General features: G+C 37.4%; 1 protein-coding gene across 2 annotated transcripts in view; it reads left to right on the forward strand.

Moving 5' to 3' along the window:
* The window catches only part of EML1 (EMAP like 1), a 127,480-nt gene that overhangs the window by 59,239 nt on the left and 48,140 nt on the right, over window positions 1-20,101 (forward strand). For both annotated transcript variants that reach the window (XM_009675477.2, XM_068947011.1), the window contains exons 2-3: window positions 13,082-13,264; window positions 18,490-18,622. In XM_009675477.2, the coding sequence (XP_009673772.1) occupies window positions 13,082-13,264; window positions 18,490-18,622 (316 nt within the window). The remainder of the gene's footprint in view (window positions 1-13,081; window positions 13,265-18,489; window positions 18,623-20,101) is intronic.

A 20,101-nucleotide genomic window follows, 5' to 3' on the forward strand; every position in this document is an offset into this window, starting at 1 on the left:
GTTGGAGAAAGCTATTGGCACTTTTACTTCTACTTCAAAGTAACTCCTATGTGTAAGTAAGAAGTTCTTAATCCAACATATTATGTATACTATTTTAGAATTACGTGCATTAGCTTCCAATTACACACAGTCTCTTATGAGACTTTAAAATTAACTTTCTTGAATAACAATTTCTCTTGCACTGTATAATCTGAGCATTGACCATCCTGTGCTTTTCATCCAATTGAGGGCACAGGAAAAAATAGCTTCAATAGGAGATATTTGCTTGCAATATGCATCAAAGAGAAGGGGGAAGGGACAGAAGGGTGAAGCAGGGCTTTGACACATCTATAGTGTAAGATTTTTTTATGTAGTCCACAGGAAAATGAATTAGGAGGTGATATGTAGGAAGCATAAAAGAAAATACATGGTAGCCAGTATTCCTGTGAGATTTTTACAATGTTCAGCATCAAAGAGGGGTACTCATTCACCATCATAACGCTTCTCTGTCCCGCTCGCCAGGCTGCAAGTCTTTCAGAGTTCAGATATTGCAGCAGAGGTGTTAGATGCTAAAATAGCAGACTGTATTTCTACTGCATGTGCTTTAGCCTCTCACAGCTCTGATGTCGATTGAGCTTCATGTACGTGGTCTCCAGCCCCTTCTCCTCCTCCTGGCCTGTGTAGCCATTAGACCCACAGACTTACCAAGGGAATGCTGACGTAGGGTACATTTTACCTTCTAGCTGTTGCGATGGATGTAGGGAATGTATTTTCTGCTTTCTGCCTGCCTCTCTGTGGCTCACGGGCTGCGTGGAGGAAGCAGGAGGTGCAGAAGCTGAGCTGGGGGACTGAGGTAGCCACCAAAAAGCTCTGGAGAGGGAGGGTGAGAGTGGGTTCAGGCGGAGGCTGAGAGCTGGTGGGAGCAGGCACTTAGGCTGGGCAAGTCTGAGAAGGGATGCTAGGAAAGACTAGAAGGGAAAAATCAAAGCCTGGTGCTGAAACAAAATGAAGGGAGGTAGCAAAGTGACTAGGGTGACATGAGCAAGGAGCATGGTGCCAGCATTGGGGAGCGATGGACGCACCTCTGCAGGGTGGCCCTTCAGCGAAGGGGAAGCAGGAGCTGTTACGGAGCAAGAGACCACAGAGGCTGCGAACGCAATCCCTGAAGAAGTGGTATGGTGATAAGGACCAGGATGGAAAGCCCCTGGAGCGGGCAGGGGCTGCCCATGTGGGAACCCTGCACATGCAGTGCCGATTTCCTTGCTGCAGGGCGGCCGGGTGCCTGAGGAGCAGAGACTGCTGGAAAGGAGAACTCTGGCAAATGGTGGGAAGTGGAGGCAGGGAAAGGGCTGGATTATGAACCAGGTTGAGGGGCAGAAAGCTCCAGAATATGTATCGTGAAAGGAGAGCAGAGTCTATAAGGAAAGGCAACGTTCTTGGATCTTGTCCTTACTCTGCTATAAGCAGTTATCTGTGACACCGGATATTTCATTGCCTTCTGGTACTGATCTACAGAGGCTAATGCGGTTTATTGCTGTCAGTCATTTCTGTGGCTGAAGTAGTAGACACAATGTTACAAGCCCTATGGTAAAACTAAGACAATTGTTAGGCTTTTTTTTAAGCACTCAGAAGTTGAAACCTTAGAATTAAGGCCGCACAATGAAGCTTAAAGTACAACTGTTTTATTTGTGTGTTAACAACATTCTTTAATTACTTCATCACCTCCCTTTTTTTTTTTTTATAGGAGCTGTGCCTCATTCATTGCATGAGATAGAGCTTTTTTTCCATCTTTCATAAGTCTAAAGACTTCCAAGTTCAATCTGTTGCTCAGCTACTGCCTGCGGAATTCATTTTTCTGTGTTGTGTTAGAGAAATTTTCTATATCTGAGTGTTTTGGGGGGGGTGAGTCTCATCACTGAAAAAATCCTTAGACACTTGGACCTAGCTAATCTGTGTTCAAGACTGCTTTTCAGATGTACCTGTCTGAATCTTAATTAAAACTGTAATGTTAACTGGTTCCCTGGCACGTTTTGAGAGTGCTGTTTGACTTCTGAAGTCCTGGCCTACCAGGAAAAAAAGAAAAAGGGAAGAAGGAGGGATCAAAAGAGGAAGGGGGGGGGGGGGAAGAAACAAGCTCATGAGAGAGAACCCTGAAAACATGAACAGTTTACACTCAGAAAGGCACGGCCACATGAATTTATCTGTATAGTTGATTGCAGGGGTCCAATTTATGCCAGGTCCACCCACATCCTGTATAGCAGTATTAGCCTTAAGGCTTTGTCTTTACCTGTAGGATCTAATTTATGGTGAGTTTGAAGCTCCAAGGCCACGAAGGTGACAAGAGCGTTAGCAGCCAGACTTTTTGCCTGTTTTGTTGTCGCTAATAGGTGAATTAGAAGATGGCATTTGGAAAAGGATTTGATCCAAGGAGCTGATCACAGCGTATTTTTAAGCCCTTTTTTACAAATGTGAAAGCTATAAAATAGATTGTCCCTGTCTCCTCTTCCTCCCCACCTCCATGAGAACTTGATTTTTTTTTATTAAAATATGCTGTGTGCATGTTACTGTAGCATATTGAAGAGCCACAGAGGATGGGTCATACCGTGGGTACGACCTCGTCGCTCTCGCGGGGCGGTAGCAGCACATTGACGTGAGGTCTGAGGCTGGCATCGTGGCTAGGGGAAATTTGTGACAGTAAAAATAAGATATGATCTCATGCTAGGGAATACAGCTTAAAATAAAATAAGAATGCAGATTGTCTTTAAATAGAGAGGTTGCATTTTAAACCAAATAGTTTTTACGATGCATGCTTCTCTGCTTTCTGGAAAATAACGTGAAACTGTTGTGGAGGTGTTATTCTTTTACTTCTTTTACTTTTTTTTTTTACTTTTTTTTTTTTACTTCTTTTGTTTTGTTTTTTGTTTTACTAGAGAGGAAAGGGATTCTCTCTTCCTTCTTTGGATCCTGAAAGCCCTGAAACGATTCCTCTTCCTGGCTGATATCAAGCTATCCAGTATGCCACCAAATGCAGTATTTGTGGCCATATTTGAGTCACTGCCATGGGCAGTTGGTTCTTTCTGCATTAATCTCAGTATAGATTTTTTCTCTGGAGAGTGCAAATGTGTGATCATAAGATTTTACAATAAAAAATTTGTTTAGCATAAATCATTGTTTTATTATTTATCAAATAGCTTTAAATGATAATTTTGATATTGGTAAGAGTTAAACGGAAGGAAGAGTTAACCCTGATTGGAGATGAACACTGATAATATGGGAAAAATTCCAGTTTGCAGACTTTCCCTGTTTTTTTGTCTCTTCCCCCCCCCCCCCCAAGCAAGACTGCCATTAGTTAATTCAAGTACTTCTGACAAATACTAGATTAACTGTCAAAAGTGAGAAAAGTGTACATTACTGTGAAAGGCAGTACTGAACAAGACAAGCTTTAAAAGAAGACTTAAAATAGTTTTCTAAAATTGAGATAATTTTTTACCTTTAAATATTTAAGTTGTAATTTGATTTTTGTGACAACCTATAATGAAGCCTATTTTTATACTGCACTAATTTTAGTAAATAAAATATTCAAGAGGTACAGAGTTCTAAAGAAAATTCGGACCACTGCCCTAAGTGAAGTTGTTAGCTAAGAACAAAAAACTAGAGCTTACAAAAGTGATAAATCAGCTTTTGATGTCAGGAACCCCTTCTGCAGGTGTGGGAAGAGTGTTTTACTCCTCTCATCTTACATAATTTAGCTCAAGTCTATAAATAACAATTTGAAAAGTTGATAAGCTTGAAATATGGGAAAAGTGGAATTTTGGAGGGTTTCATATCTTATGGAAAAAAACTATTTTAGGCTGAGATTTTTAAATTCTCAAAGGACATAGTTATGAAAAATAACAAAACATGAATTAGTTCAAATTGATAAATAAATTTCTTGCTATTTATGTATTCTCAGTTTCAACAAATCTTTAATTTTTTAAATGGAAATATATCTTACTTGCTTACATGTTTCTGAAATTTAACATAATTTTTTAATTTTTTAAAACTTTTGGCATGCATGATTATAATTTTTATTAAAATGCAGATTATAAGAAATTATAGGTAAAAGTTAATGTTCCAGTAAATGCCAGTATCAGTTGCTGCTCTAATATCTAATGTGGAAGTTGGAAAGCTGAAGAAATGTATGCTAACCTGAATAGCTGCTTAAATGCTTATGCAGTGCTTTCTCTAATGTACTGTCAAGGCTATATTTTATTTGCTGATCAACTAATGGCTGATATGTCTTAATGGCTCCTTGCTAGTAAGAATCAACTTTCCTTTAGGAAAATATCTAAAAAGTGCATAAAGAAGATAAAATTAAGATTGGTCTGTAGAGCACAATCACAGGATGATGTCACTAACTTTTAAGAGATATTTTAAATCAGATTTCTTGCCTTTTAAATCTGTCCTGACAGCAGCTGAAAGCAGACCTCTTTCTGCTTTACTCACATAAGACGTAGTTGGAGAAGCTGGTTGAGGCATCCGCTTTTTAAAGGCAGTGAAAATATACTGAAGTATGTACTGATAAAGTTTCCAAGAAAATGCACTCTCCGTACCAGTTTCTGGAGTTTATTTGTACATTGTTTAAAACCCATTTAGCCAAGCAAATCTTGCATCTAACTTGGTTATTTTTGTCTAACAGTGCCAAACAAAAGCTAAAGTCTTATTAGCGTACATCATATGACAAATCTGAATTCGTTCTTTACTGCCTTCTGTAAGATGACTTGAAAATTTGTCAATAAATACGATATGGAGATCAGAATTAGTGTAAATGTTTTACTCTCCTCCCACATTCGGCAATGTGCTTTCATTCTCTTAAGACTGTAGTACAGGCATGTTCCTCAGAATATCAATGAGAATATAAAATAATAAAACATAGCTACCCTCCCCCAAGCTCTTCTGCTCTGAGAGCTCTCCTTAATTACCCTGCTATTTCCTTTCCTTACAAGTTACTGTTATGCTGTTTCTTCAGTTTTTTAACTCTAGGCAGATCATCTGGTGCCACGTGTCTCAAGCTACTATCCTTATATTTTGCTCCTGCTGCAGAAGGTCATCTTTACTCTTGCAGCTTCTATTTGCAATGGTCTGTTGTTGTGGGGACTCCTCCCAGGAGAACATAGAGGAGTGATAATTTGTCAAAACGTTTCCTATCGATTTCTGCTCAACAGAGCCAGCACAGGAGCTCTAAACCATAAAGCATTTACATTGCTAGACCTTTTCTGAGGAAAGTCACTTTAATTTGTTGATGTAGAGAAAATTTCTTCCATCTTTCACTTGAACACTACTGAGGAAGATAATTTTTAGCCAGCTGATTTCCAAATAAAATCTTACCTATCATCTGCTGCCATAAAGCAGGAAGCTTCTGGTTATAGCTTGCCAGCTACAGGCAGGTCAAGGACGCGTTCTTGTAATTTTGGTAGGGTGATTGCTGACTAATTAGTCATGAGGACTTTTGGAGAATTTTCTGCTAAGAGCATTTTCTTCTTTCCCATTTTGTTAATGAATACAGGGCACGCAGCTGTGAGGTTCTCAGTGATGCTTGCTGTTATGGATTGCCTTTCTTTCAAATTCGGCTTCTAATTTTAGGAAATTACATTCCTTTTTTTTTTTTTTTTTTTTTAACTTTCTAATGGTAGAACTGTAAAAGGACAAGTTATTCCTCAGTGAATGCTGTGGAATATGATAATATACTTTTATAAATCCTAGGACTACAATAGCTAGCTATACTAGACAAGGGAAAATACTGTTCACAAGTATGTCTGTAGTCCTTATAAAGCAAATGAACAAATATTTGGATAACAAAAATTTTGTAAAGTCTCTTCTCTGTTACTATAGTCTCTTCTGGATCACCTGTCTCATGGGTTCCTGGTACAATTCAGGGGAGGACATTAGGCAGATGTGTGGGATAGTGCTGTTGTCTTCCCATTTCCTCCCACACATCCATACCTTCTGAGGACGTGGTACAACTAATCTGGTCTATTCAGATTACTTGCTGTGAGATGCACCTGATTGTACGGAACTAGGGCATCACCTTGCAATGCTAATGGTTCTTATCTAAAGTATATGCATTAGAATAGGGATTGAACTGAAAAGTTGTCCTACCTGTTCAGAGGCTGTATGCAGATATGAGTATATAAACTCATAGACAGGTGTGACATTGTTCCTATGGCTATCAAGTTTAAAGAGAGATATGATTTCTTGCTCCTCACAATTAGAGCTTTGCAGATCAAAAAAGATACACGATACTTGCACTTTTATCTGATTATACGTTTTTACAACAAACTGCAATTAGAGGATTTGGCATTGGAAAGCCCATTCCTTAGCATGTGGCTGGCAACCGGTTTTGCTTTCTGAAACTTCATATAAAGCAAAGCAGATTCGATATAAACTATAGTTAAATATTTTTGTGTATTTTTTCCCTAACCACCCAAAACAACAAGATTATATGGGATAACACTGTTTTGGGCTTTAAGTCCACTTGCTTTTCACAGTGGAAAGCACTAATCTGGTCAAATCGGGGTCTAGCAGAGCAGACCAGTGTACACCGGACTTCATGATAAGCTGTTGCACATATGTGCAGTCAGTGTCTCCTGGAGACAAGCCTGAAAAGCTACAGTTTTTCAGGTATAGTATAATGTTTTGCATTAGAAAAGTGGATGCGGGAGAAAGAGAATAGTTAGTCTATGCAATAGGGTTGACACTAATCTTTTGAACAAAGGAGCTTGGCATTGTGTTGTCAAAGGAAACTAAACTGCTGTTTTATTTTCCCATTGTTCTGTGGCACAGAGAGTCTTTTGGTCTGCAAATGACTGCTGACATTATGCCATAAAAACAGCCACAAGTAGAATACTTGGTACTTTCCTGATTTTGCATCTAAGCCTGGCAACTGTGTCATGGCTGCATTCCACTGCTCATGTGCCACAGCAAATTGCTCACGTTCATTTTGTGAGATGTTTTATGTTTTAAACCTTGGATTTTGATGGTTGCCTTTCCTCCTAATTCTCCTTTTTAGCACTTTCTTAATGTCAGTTCAGACTCAGGCTATATCTATGAAATAGGTTTTATGGCTGACTTTTGTGCCTTAGACTCAGAGGCACATTAAATGACCCAAGAAGGGAGGGCAGGGTTTAAAGAAGTGGGAAATGCCTGCCATATAGGGTTTCTTTCTGCACTATTAGAGTTTCCAGCTAAGCAGATGGCGCTGAGAGAGGTGAAACAGAGAGATCGTTTGACAGCCAGTGTTGCCCTGACTCCCAGGGAGCCTAGAGGAATTAGTTCAATGACTCAATTAGTTGCATGCAATCTCTGTGATAACTTGGGCTGGAGAAGAGAGGCTGCCAAATGTGTGCCAAGTGACATGTGCAACATCTGACTGTCCTGCAAAGTTAAGGGAACTGTTGAAAACCTGCACAGATGGAAAAAATGTTGTGGAAGGGCAAAATGTAGGATCTTCAGTATTCTTAATTGCTTGCTAGTAGCTAGCAATGCTAACTACTGCACCAAATTCAGCCTGTTATTCTCCCTATCTAAACTCAACTGTAGGATTTGGCTTTTTGTTTTAATAAATGCTGTTCTTAATTTTCTGTTTCTGGCGTTATGGGCTTTTTCAGCAGCTGTTATCTTCTGACATATAGTAGGCTGCATGCCGGGGCAGAGAATTCCTTTTTGTTCAGGTGCATATTTCATACAGTTCTAGTAGTGGTGCTGAATTAATATTGATTTCCAAGGAATGTAAATACTTATGTCCATTAATTTCAAGAGAAATGCAGAAAGTGATGTACTTACTGATATCGCTCGATGATGGAAAGTATTACTGCCAGTTGATCTCAGGTCAGGCCTTTTGGTATAGCCTACAAAACAGTGCCCCAAGAAAGGCATCTCTGGGTGCAGGTGATACTACACTTTCACTACCATCCTTTGCCATGTTTTCCATCATTTGGAAAATCTTTAATTTTTGCCAAGGACACTGTTGGAATTTGCCATCCTCAAAGGGTTTAGATTTTCTTTTCTGATATCCTGGACAGTATGTAAATTTGATGACTAGGACTGCAAGATGGTGCTTTTAATCACTATTGTAATAGCGTCTAGCAACCACATCCCCATTGTGCAAGGTATTTTATAAACTTGCTATGTACAGAATATATCCTGAAAAGTTTTGGCGGTATTTCATATACAGATTAATCCTATTAATTGTTACTGCAAAGAGGCAATGCAGACTGAGTAAAGTCAGGTTTGCTTGCCAGTCTTTCCAGAATCAGTACATAATGTTTCCACTACTTAATCAGCTGTCACGGTCTGAGTTGGACAAGATAGTCTCAGAATTAATGTCTGCGTAGGGCAAAGGTGAAATGTGTTAAATAAGCACCAGAGTTTGTTTAATGAAGTAATTTTTGGAGGCGGGGGGAAGGGGAATGCGAATGCTAAGTCCTTTTTTTTTTTTTTTTTTTTTAACTTTAGTATTAATTTTAATAGAGTAAGTGAACAATATTTATACTGCTTACTCATCTTGAAAATTTGTAGATATTTGGCAATGCAAAACTAGATGCAGATAGTTTCCTTTTAGTTTGCTTTATTCTGAGAGTTCCTTTATTTCCTAAATCATTAATTTACAGTTTAGCTTTTCCAGTCGGTAAAAAACAGAGAAAGTAGTATATATTTTAATGTGCTCTCTAAGTAGTAATATATGTCATTTTCCTTTACCCTACACACAATAAAATAATATTTAAATCATGCTTACTTGTAAGCAGTATACACATCCTCTTCTTGGCTCTCTTTCAGATGTTTCTTCACATTTGGCTAAGTTCAAGTAATAAGATGCTGAAAAGCTGGAAGATGCTCTGGAAGCAGATTAATCATCTGACTCAGTATTGTCTTCTAGTTTGCCGCAGGAAATCTTTCCAATCTATGAGATCATGGATTAGCTGGTTGGAAAATTGAAAGAGAGGCATGAAGAACATTCCCTTTTTTTTGCTGTATTCTCTTTGAAACCTGGAGAATCTCAGCAAAGCATTAATTGAGAAATGACTGTTCTTTCCAAGCTTTGCCACAAATGTGTGTTGCGATGAAAAACCAGGCATCTCAATTGGAACTTCCTGACTGTATCTAAATTTGGACATTGTAGGTGGCATTTATCTCACCAGATGTAGATGTTTATGTTTAAGATAGTGATGTAGGCTTTCATTATATTTCATGGAAAGAAACGAACGCTTGTAGAACGTGATTCATTTCAGATTTCTAAAGTCAAGTTGCATAAATTTCATTTTAAAAGTATGTTTCCTTCCTTCTGATTAAAAAAGAGGCAATGACAAATTCTAACATAGACGCTATCAGTGTAGGTGATCTGAAGTCTGTGCTAGCTGTCCGTGGGCAAAAATGGTGGTCATGACTGCTGAGTAGATCCAATGCGCAGCAGATAATGCTTCAAAGCAAACTGTTAGGATCTATAGTCTCCTTTATATACCTTTCAAGACAGTGAGCACCTGTGGTTTCATGACAGCTAGATTGTAAAGCTGTCACCAATCTAAATATACTGGCACTGTTAAAAATTGTTAATGTTATTGTATCTACAGACACAAAAAGTAACAAGTATTGGCATAGTGATTCTCTTATTGTACTGTGAAGCTATGCAGTAAAGTTTATGTGTTATTACAGTGTATTTCTAACCATTCGGATTTCTTTTAAAAGTACACTTTGTATTTCCTTGGATTTGCATGAAGCATTTTGAGGTCTTTACGTTGTTACTGTCAAGAGCTTTTCTCTAAGTTACTGTAACTGGAACTGTAAAATCAAAACACTCTTGCACTCCAGCTGCCATGAGAGTAAGTTCATGGACAAAATGAGCCAAAATTTAGCCCCAGACTCCACCCTCCAAAGCCAAGGCACTTCTTTGCCTCTTGATACTGCACAGCCACCCCGCTCGGTACCTGCTGTGCTCCTGTCACAGCTGCGTTTTGTGAGTTATTTGAGAATGTGTTTTATGTGTGAGAAAATGTATAACTATATGCTATAAAAAGTTAAGTCACTTTAAATTTAATATTGGCTTGGGAACAATAAGAAGAAGATGGGTCTACTCCAGGTCTACATCACCTTACAAATATTTATTAAAGATTTCCTTACACGTTTTCTTCTTTACTGTGAAGATGACCTTTATCCTGCAGAAGTAAATCATAATTTAGACTAACAGTATAGCTTTTTGTCTTGTGGGCAGACTAGATAGTCTGTTATGACTATTTTTTATTGTTTGTCTGGTTAGTTTATATAATTTTTTTTTTTTTGTCAACGTACCACTTTGCTTGTTTATGTGTGTTTAAGTTGTAACTTTATTGTTTAGTGTATTCTGATCTAATGATCCTGGCTGCAAGAACATTTCATCCTCCACTAACTGAATGTTACTGAAAGCTGGTAGAAACTTTCTTCTCTTCTGCATGCTTGGAAGGGAACTGGATCCAGCAAGATAATAGCTATAAAAATAAAATAAAATAAAAATTGCTGTAAAAAAAGCAAATTGTAAGCTGCAGCAAGAATGAGAGTCCTTCACATAGAAGGAGCAGGATGGGTGTTGGCAGGGGAAGGTGTCACGAGCCCGGAGGACGGGTTTGCTGCTGCTTTTTCAGCAGGGAAAGGAGGGGAAGAGAGACAGTGACCGCTGGGATGTGGGGGGAAAAATAGAGGTGTACATCATGATAACTATTAGGAGGAACAGTTTCATAAGGGACTGTAAATAAACCTAGTGGCACTGATTTACTATTTGAAGCTTTGTATTTGAGAAAAATTAAAGTTTCTTTACCCTTAAAAGTTGACGAAATTGATACTTTAGTGAAGGTGTTTTCTTTTCTAACAAGCAGCAGATCATTTTAACACCAACTGATTTTTTTGTCTCCCCCCCCCCCCCCTTGGATTTCCTTCTGTGCCCTGGTCTTGGGAGTTGATTTTTTTTTTTGACTTATTTCAGAAGGAAAGTATGGCATGCCATACTGAATTTGGCAGACTGGTAGACATTTGAATTCAGCCTGTGTTGGTCAAATCAAGCTTTTGATTTGGTTGCCTATTGTCCAGTATGCTAATCCATGTTATTTCCAGCTGAGTTAAAGTGTAAAGTCATTAGAGCAGCGTGGGCCTTTTGTTTGCACAAGGAAAGGTTAAGTTCAACAGGCAGCTCATACTGCTGCCAACATGTCTGCTAATCTTATTTTTGGGATTAATTACCTGTAACAGCTGCAGTACAGATTTCTGTTGCTGAACAGAATTGTGATTAAGCCAAAGTTTGGAAAGCACTGAGATTGTGTCATGGGGAAAGTTGTTCAGCATTTTTCAGGAACTCAAGTTTTGGTTTAGTTTGTCAGAACTGGATACTTATTACCATTATGTTCAGCATAAAATCTTTAATATGTGGATAATGTGGATATTTTAGATATACTCTGAAAACCCCATAACAGAAATAACAAGTAACTTAAACTATATTAGCCTGTAACTAGTTTATGGACTGTCAGTATTCCTATATCTTTGTTTTTGAGTTGTTTCTAGTTCAGCTTTTGGTAACAGCAGATAGTTGTTGGGGATGTGGGGGATAAGGAAGCCAAAAGTAACTCGTGAACAGGTTTTGAAAACAACTAGTATTCGGATGGATTAGAGACAAATAAATTTTTTTTTCTTATTGTTATTTTAAATGCAAATTTTCCCACTGAGAAATTTTCTAATTAAAAATTTGGATATTGTAAACATTGTTGGACATGATTTTAAATGCATTCAGATGCTGAAACTGTTGTTTTCTTGTTGGAGCACTTACTTTGTTTTAAAATTCGACACTATTATGCACAATCCATTTAACTTTCATTGTAAGTCCTCATGCCTATGAGTGGAAAACTTTGATGTGGAATGGAAGAGAATTAGGTACACAAGAAACGAAAACAAATACGAGTTTCTTTGAAAAGAGACACTGACTTTAACAGTCAGAAGAAACGTGTGTAATGGACTCACTTTAGGAATGAGAGAGAAGTAAATTATGATCATAGATATTAGCTGTATAAGTATCCATTTTTGTAAAGTGTAATTTATTAACTCTTCAGATGAAAGCTATAATACAGTCATCACTAGCTTATCATTACTTAAAATGATCCAGTAGGTTAACACCCAACTTTTTGTTAATTTCAAATGTAGCTAGTTAAATAAAACCTTGTAATTCTCTTTAAAACTGTAAGTTTTTTTTTTTCCTTGTAGATATTAGCTTTGACATCTTTGGCATTGTTTTTGTCCTATTTTATTCTGTTTTTTCCTTAACTTAATATTGTAAGAAATTATGATGTTTCTATTTGATAGGAAATGGAGTGGAACGAAAGTACCCATTTAGGAAAAATATTCTCATTACTAGTTTTGGGTGGAAAGAATGCATAGTCCTCATCAGTGACTTACAGACTTTAAACTTCTGTGGATTGCTTCTGAATAACTGGCGAGTTGTGTACAAAGTAATGACTCTCTAAAACTTTGCAGGCTAGGGGTGCAATTTTCAAGGAATTCTGAACGTCTTTAACTTTTCTATTTCAGTCAGCAGGAGTGTTTACGTACCAAGTTACTCATGTACATTAGGGCTTACCAAATTATGTTAATATCTTTGCTCCAGTTTGTGGGCATGAAAAATGTATACCCATCTATTGCTTATATATCTCTAATGTACGCTTCCTATCACATATATGAGAAAGAAAATCTAGAAAGGTATGCAGAACATCAGAAAGTGTAGCTCTTTATTTTCTGGCACTGGTAAACATTCAGATCTAGAGGAAGAGTAAATCATTGAATTGCGATGACTTGATCACTCGAGTTTGATACACAAGGATAATTGACTGTGGGGTTTGATTAGCAGACCTGAAGGAAACTTCCTACTTTTTGCCATTTTATTTGCTCTTTATCCCTCCCCACTTCCCCAATATCTCTTCCCTTTAATCACTTAAACTTTCCTCTTTAGAGGTCATCAGGTGTGCAAAAGCCTTTTTACCTACAATCATTTATATAAGGTGTTTCTTTATGATTCTACATTGTGTATTGATGTATTTTTTTCTGCCGTTTCACTTAGATGACAGTGCCTCTGCTGCAAGCAGTATGGAGGTAACAGATCGCATTGCTTCTCTGGAGCAGCGTGTGCAGATGCAGGAAGATGACATCCAGCTGCTTAAATCTGCCCTTGCTGATGTGGTTCGACGCTTGAATATTACAGAGGAACAACAGGCCATGCAAAACAAGAAAGGACCTACCAAAGGTTTGCATTTCAGATATATGTAAAATTAGGTATTGCATTTCAAGGAACATTGTATATATTACAGTAGGTCATTGTTTATATCTTTTGAAATGCTCAAAATCATCAAATAAAACTCAAAAATAAAATTTGAAATTTAACCTGTTAAAGAGAACATATAAAAATCCAAGTAGTTTAACTTGTGAGCTCTCCAAAGTTCCCATGACTCAGTAAAGCATTTATATATTCTTATATTCTGAAGCTCCTTTCTGCATTTAACCATGGCTACCATTTCCTGACTTTTGTTCAAAGTTAGTGTATAAATGCTTTGGGGAACCTATCATCTTCTATGGGTGAAAACGGTAAGAGCTTTTTAATTGAAAAAAATAATTAAGTTTACATTTAGGTAAAATTTAAGTTTATTTTAAGAAAAAATGGCTCAAGTGTCTTTGGATATGCCTACCCCATTTGAAGACAAGGAGCTGTGAGCTAGCTGAAGGGCGTATGTCCATGGAGATGATGCAACACCAGCCACTCAGGTACTCAAGAGAGATACACCTACGGTTGTGTGCTTGACTTAGCTGTACCACAGCAGGTCCCAGGGCCAGCTAGGTGGCAGATGTGACAGATGTCACCGCTCCACAGTGTGTCTTGTGGACACATGCCGCAGAGTGCGCGCTCCTGGTCCTTGTTCTACAGGAATGGGTGTATTTGTATGCAAATCAGAAAAGTTTGAGTTGGGCATCAACCACTTCACAGTAGCAAAGGCTTATTGGAATCCAGCTGATAAGATTTCATGTAGTACATGATTCTGTAAAAGCATAGAAAACTATCTGTGTGCACCTTAGCAGAAGCGCATAAAGTATATTTGGATAGTCTTAGGAGTAATAGTTATAGCAAGCTAGATGTGGAAAGAAAGTCTGGTTGAGTTCGTAGACTCTTTAATGTCTAAATTATGGAATGTGTTTCTTTGAGGTCCTAATAGATATTAACTAAGACTAAATTTTTAATTTATTTTGGAAGGATGATATGTAATTATGTAATTATGGATTCATAATTTTCTAAGACTTCTTTTCAGGTGGGTTATATGTTTGTGACTGTGTCGCATTTATTTTTAGGCATTGATTTAATAGATTAGGTAAGCAACAAATTTAATTTGCTGAATTGTGACTCTGTTTCAATATTTTGTATCTGGAAATGGGGAGAGGAGAAAGCAAGACCGATTTGCACAGTCGGATTGGTTGATCTTATATCATATTAGTTGCTGAATAGAAGATACAGTGAATGTCTGTGGTCTTGTGTTCCCACGCTCTCCCCTTCTTCTATTCTCATCTTGTCCTTGTCTGTTTGATTGCAAAAAAATATTTAACCTATCAGATAAGTTAGATGGTACTGAAGATAGCCTTCACTGTGATAAAATGTTCCACCAAATGTGATTGTACAAGGGATTAAGAGGCCTTATGTTGCCTGTAAAATAAATATTATCTGATGCATGGAGGAAATAAAGTCTAGTAATTATCAAATTGTAACCAAATTGTTGTTCTTGTCTGCCAGCTTTACTTAGCCAAATGCAGAGTTAAATTTTCATGGACTCTGTGAAGAACTGGATCCTAACTCTGGAGATGCTTTCCTTGTTGTGACAGATCTTTAAGGCTATAGTTCAATGTACACCCCAAAAAAACCGCCACCTTATAAGCCTGTGCTTCTGCCTTCTGCTAAAGGGGGAGGGCACGGGTGTGTGTTTTCTTGTGTGTATGTGTGGCATAGATACTTGCTATTGATACTTGATTTCTTATTCATGTGTGAAATTACACACATGGATAAGAAATTACAGGATAAGAAATTTTACTGTGATAATGCAAATGGAGCACTGCAAAATAATGCCCATAGCTCATCCACAACAAACTGCTGAAATGAGCCCTGATAAATGCTAACTAAATACAACTCATTTATGGAAATACTTGCTGCTGTAAATATTTATGTAAATAGCTTATTCTTTCAGTTGTATCATTAGTGTATGGTTGCCCTTGTTTACTTTATTAAACATATTCTGCAACATATGAAAGAGAATTTGAGGTATCCAGATCATTTGTTTCTTTCAGCAGTTTTGTCAAATATGATACATTTCAGGTGATGGCCTATTTTTCTAATTGTAGACACAATTACTTTAAACTAATTGCCTACGCTACTTAGCTAGCCTGTAAGACTAAGCTTCATTTCAATGCTGTAACTTAGAATAGCATTGCAACGGCTCCCAATGGTGACTGCAAGGAGAGGGGTTTGAACAGACATGGGTGAAACTGGAGCGGAGGCTTCTAACATTTTGTCATATGGGCTGAGTAGGACTCAAGCTGTTTTCTATCCATTGGTCGTTTAATGGCCAATTCCACGTATATCACTTTAAAAAGTGGAATTTAGTCTCACAACGCATCAGAAAAATCTGGTCCATGCAAACTCTTATTCAAAGCATATTGTCTGCTGTTTCTTTCCCTTAATCTATTGTCCAGGATTAAAAGGTGGGGGGGGGGGAGAGGAAGAAGAGGTTCCTGCCTTTGAAAAAACAGGGTCCTAGCTGTGCTCTTTAGAATCTGGAATAAGAAACTTAATGGGACAAAAGACTCCATTTTCTGAGTACTAAGTCTTTAAAATTGGTCGAGTTTAAGGTTTTCAGAAATATAATGCAACTAAGCTTGAGCTTGTTTCCAGACTTGCATGACCTCTGGTTCTAGACCTCCGCTAAGCAGCTTAGACGCAGTGCAGGTCGTGGGAACTGAGCTGCTTTTCTGGTCCATTTATGGAGCTCCTTCACTAATGGTGCTTTTTATATTTAATGCAACTACCTTGTGGAGTTCAGTATGGCTTCCGGCCTTTGTTTTACTCTTGTTTGTTGTTCTTTCCTATTGCAATTATTGGTTTGTTTGTAAACTTAACAGCCCTATTAATTCATAGATCAGAGTATGATTAAAAAAGCTGCTGCTGAGACTGATAAACATGTCAGTACTGCTACCACAGGTAAGACCGCGAAGCAAAAAAACCTTACAAAATAAACGTTATTGACAAAGCAATAATAGGAATGTGTTTGAGTTACTGACATCCACGGCTTCTAACAGTAACGACATGTTTGCAGTTGTCTGACTGTTATGTCGGTTACCACTAGTGTGAAATAGCTCTAGATAAAACTAAATGGCTCCGGAGTAAATAGTGGATTAATTGAATAATTTATAGTTTTTCCGTATACCATGTAATAGTTTCATGTTGTTGCTTTCTGCACCATCTGATTAGGGGGTTAGATCTTGGAACCTTCAGCCGCAGAAGCGAGGACCCTGCACTGGCATCGGTCAGACCCTCTGCTGACTGCTAAAAGTTACAGGGTTTATTACTGGCTGTTGCCACTTCTGCTTTGATAAGGATTGGAGAGAAAACAAACTCTAGCTAGTTTCCTCCAGCTACAGTTTAGTACAGATTTATTTTCTATAATTATAAAGAAGGATTTTAATCACTTATTAACTTCATTTTATTGTGATTATTATCATTATGTTTTGGCTTCATGTGTGAGCTCTAAAGATAGTGTTAGTCTTTTAAAACAGATCAGGGAAACCAGAGCTAGAAGGCACCTCAAGAGTTCACTTGTCCTGTCTAGCCTTTCTTTAAAGCTTCCCATAAAATCAGAGAACTCCTACTCTTTCTATTATTGGTAAGAGGGTTATTATCTAACCCTGTCTAACCCTTTCTGCAGATACAGGCTCTGCAGTCCTCAGTGGGCATGGAGGAGATTTTATTCTTTTTTTCTTTGCTGACTTGTTGTCATGTCATCTTTCAATCTTCTAGACCAAATAAGCCTTATTCCTTCAATATATCCTTATGGGTTATTTTCTAGATTTCTCTACTCTGAACAAATGCATGATCGATACATAACAGGCAAGTATATAGCTTGACAAAATTAACTGCTTTAATACACGTCAAGCAGTTTTATCCTGAAACTTGCATTCCCAAGTTTATCTTGTTTACTGATATAATCTCAAACATGGCACAGGCTTTCACATTTGTCTTTTTTTGTTCAGTGGGTGAAAACTTGAGGTCAGCAAGTCAATAAATGCTTGCAGTCTGTGCTACAATGAGAAGTTATCGTAGTATAATTGAGGACCATGTACAGTTGTTAGCTTTTTGGTTTAGCTTGTTAGATTTTGTTCTCATCAGTCCTTTTTCAGAGTATTTCTTAGGTATTATTTCTGACATCCTCTTGAATTTCAGTGAAATTTTAACACGCTTACCTTAAGTAACTTATGGCTTCTGCCTTCTCTTGGGTATTGTTGTATCTGAACCTAGAGACTTTTGGCATTTTTACCCGGAAGGCCAGTAATACCAAATTCTGTCCAATTTCAAGTGACGCAGAAAGCTTTGATTTTCTTCCCTGCTGTAGAGAGAGCATTAGCCATGTTCATAGCAATGTTTTCAGGTTATGTTTGACTATAGTTTTTGTGTTTGTAGCCACTGCTTGCGGCTTTAACCACTGTTTTTTTGCAACTAATTTCTAATGTACTTGAATGGAACTTTTACATTATTTTCATGTTCATTACATGTATGACGCGTATATAAGTTTTTGAGCCAATATTTGATGAGGAGAATGTAGGCAGATAATATGTGCTGATTATGTCCCACTGTTTGGCTGATTTCAATGACTTTTTCAGACTAAAAGATAAAATTCCTATTTGCCCAACATAAGCCCACGTTCCTCTTTCAGAGAAGAGGCTTTTTGGGTGGAGGTGGGAAATCAGGTTTTTTTGGTAGATTATTTGCTTGTGTAAAATCTTGCAAAACACTGAGAGGTAAAGAGTAGGAGTTTCTCGGATGGCTGCCTGCCTTTGTTTCTTACTTTTTTCTAAATGCTGTCCAGATGGGCAATACACAGATATTCTTTTAGGGGAGCAAAATGTTTTCTGGTGGCAGCAGCTGTCTTTGCTCTTACCAGTAAGCTCACTGAACTAGAACAGAGTTTTGCAGATGAGCACAGGTTATGTTTAGCGTGTTTGAGCAATATGCAGATGACCTGATTGATATCATTATAAATAAAAATAATTTGCCTATCCACTAAAGCCCTCATCTTTAGTGGAATTGGGCAGTAGTGAAACATAATGGGCTTGCTGCACAGGTATTTTTAAATATTCTAATACTGTTCACTTAAAAAAAACACACAAAGAAAAGGAAAAGGAAAAATAAAACCATAATGTCATTGTCTGCTTATTTTACAGCAAGACCATTGGTACAAACACTGCCTTTAAGGACTACTGTTAATAATGGAACTGTGTTACCAAAGAAACCAAGTGGCTCTTTACCTTCCCCATCAGGAACCAGGAAGGAAACTGTACCACCAGCAGCAAAAAGGTGCGCATACATTAGAAACATTATGATTGTTAAATTGAGAAAATAGTATATATCCTGTATTAAACTTGTAGCTGTGAAGTTTTTCTCGCTTTCAAAGCAATGATCTGAAATTTAGTTCAGAAAAAAAAGGAGAGATGAAACTTATTCTAAGAGATTTTAAACTTATTTGGTTCAATTAATCAGAATTAAGTTTATTTTAGTAAATATTGAAAAAATACACAGTGCTTGGTCTACTAGTTTCTGTGTTATTTGCGTGTTAATACAGTCTAGCGTATAGCAGATAAGGCATTTCTACGTTGTTGTTGCACAAAATGACACGAAAAGTAGTACAAAGGTTCTTTTCATAGCTAATGGCAAACGTATATAGTCTGAAGAACAACTATGCTATCACTACACATCGGTTTATCACCTTTAGTTGTTTTCTCTCAGTTAAAATTATTTCAGAAACAGAATGTGCTGTGTTATAAACATCTCGGGAAGGAAAAATCTGTGTGTAGCACATATTTATGCGAGTGAAAACATCTGTTTTTAGATATCTTAAAATTAACATGTATTTATGTCCTTTAAAAAGTACTGAGCAATCTCAATTCTTCTTGTGTGCGTGCACACATATGTGTATGCACGTACATATATATATATATATATTTTTTTAAGTGGACTACATATGTCCGTGTTTTATGTATACATTTAGGTTATAAAGAATGTAATGGGTTGGGTGGCGCAAGTTCAAGTTACACGTGAGTTATTGTGGTGCTAATCTGCTGTACTCTTTGCCTTTAAAAGATAATAAAATATTGTGTGTGATTTCTTTTACATTTCCTTTGTGGTGAGTCATCCTCAGCTTTTTATAGTGATGATGCTGTCAATTCTGAGGAAGGCAAGTTGTGGAGATGAGAGTATTAGCCTGCTAAGATCTGACTCTTGTTTTGTAAAAAGGATTTCTCCATAAACAGGAGATGGTGACTTTTTTTTTTTTTGGTCACCAGTTGTTACTCTTTTGAAGGAGATCAATTTTCCAGAAGACTCTAGTTTTTGTTATTGTAAAGAAGCTATAGCGTGCAGGATTAAAATTGGAAAAACCCTATTTGTTTCAACCTCACACAAATGGAACTGGGCTGCTATGAGCTGGGGCTCACTGCGGCTGCAGGTTTGGCTGAATCAGCCCTTAAGATAAGAGAAAGAAGGTAAACACTGTATAAATGGTTATAATGTTATCAGAATTTTGAAGGTGCCTGAGAAAACCTGCCATTTAAAAAGAATATTTGTTAGTGCTTAAAAAGGAGCACTATTTTCTATATGTTGATTTTTTTTAATGAAAATTTATTCTTTACAAATAATTATTACTATTTTTTTAACATTAACAAAACATCGAGTTTGACATGGTAGTTACAAAGTAAAAGAGCACAGGCGGTAGCACACTTCACCTCTATACAAAGGGTATGACTATGTTCACTCTCTCTCTCTCTGAGGTTCAGGATA

Source organism: Struthio camelus, chromosome 5 (assembly GCF_040807025.1).
Source record: "Struthio camelus isolate bStrCam1 chromosome 5, bStrCam1.hap1, whole genome shotgun sequence".
In the NCBI taxonomy this organism is placed as follows: Eukaryota; Metazoa; Chordata; class Aves; order Struthioniformes; family Struthionidae; genus Struthio; species Struthio camelus.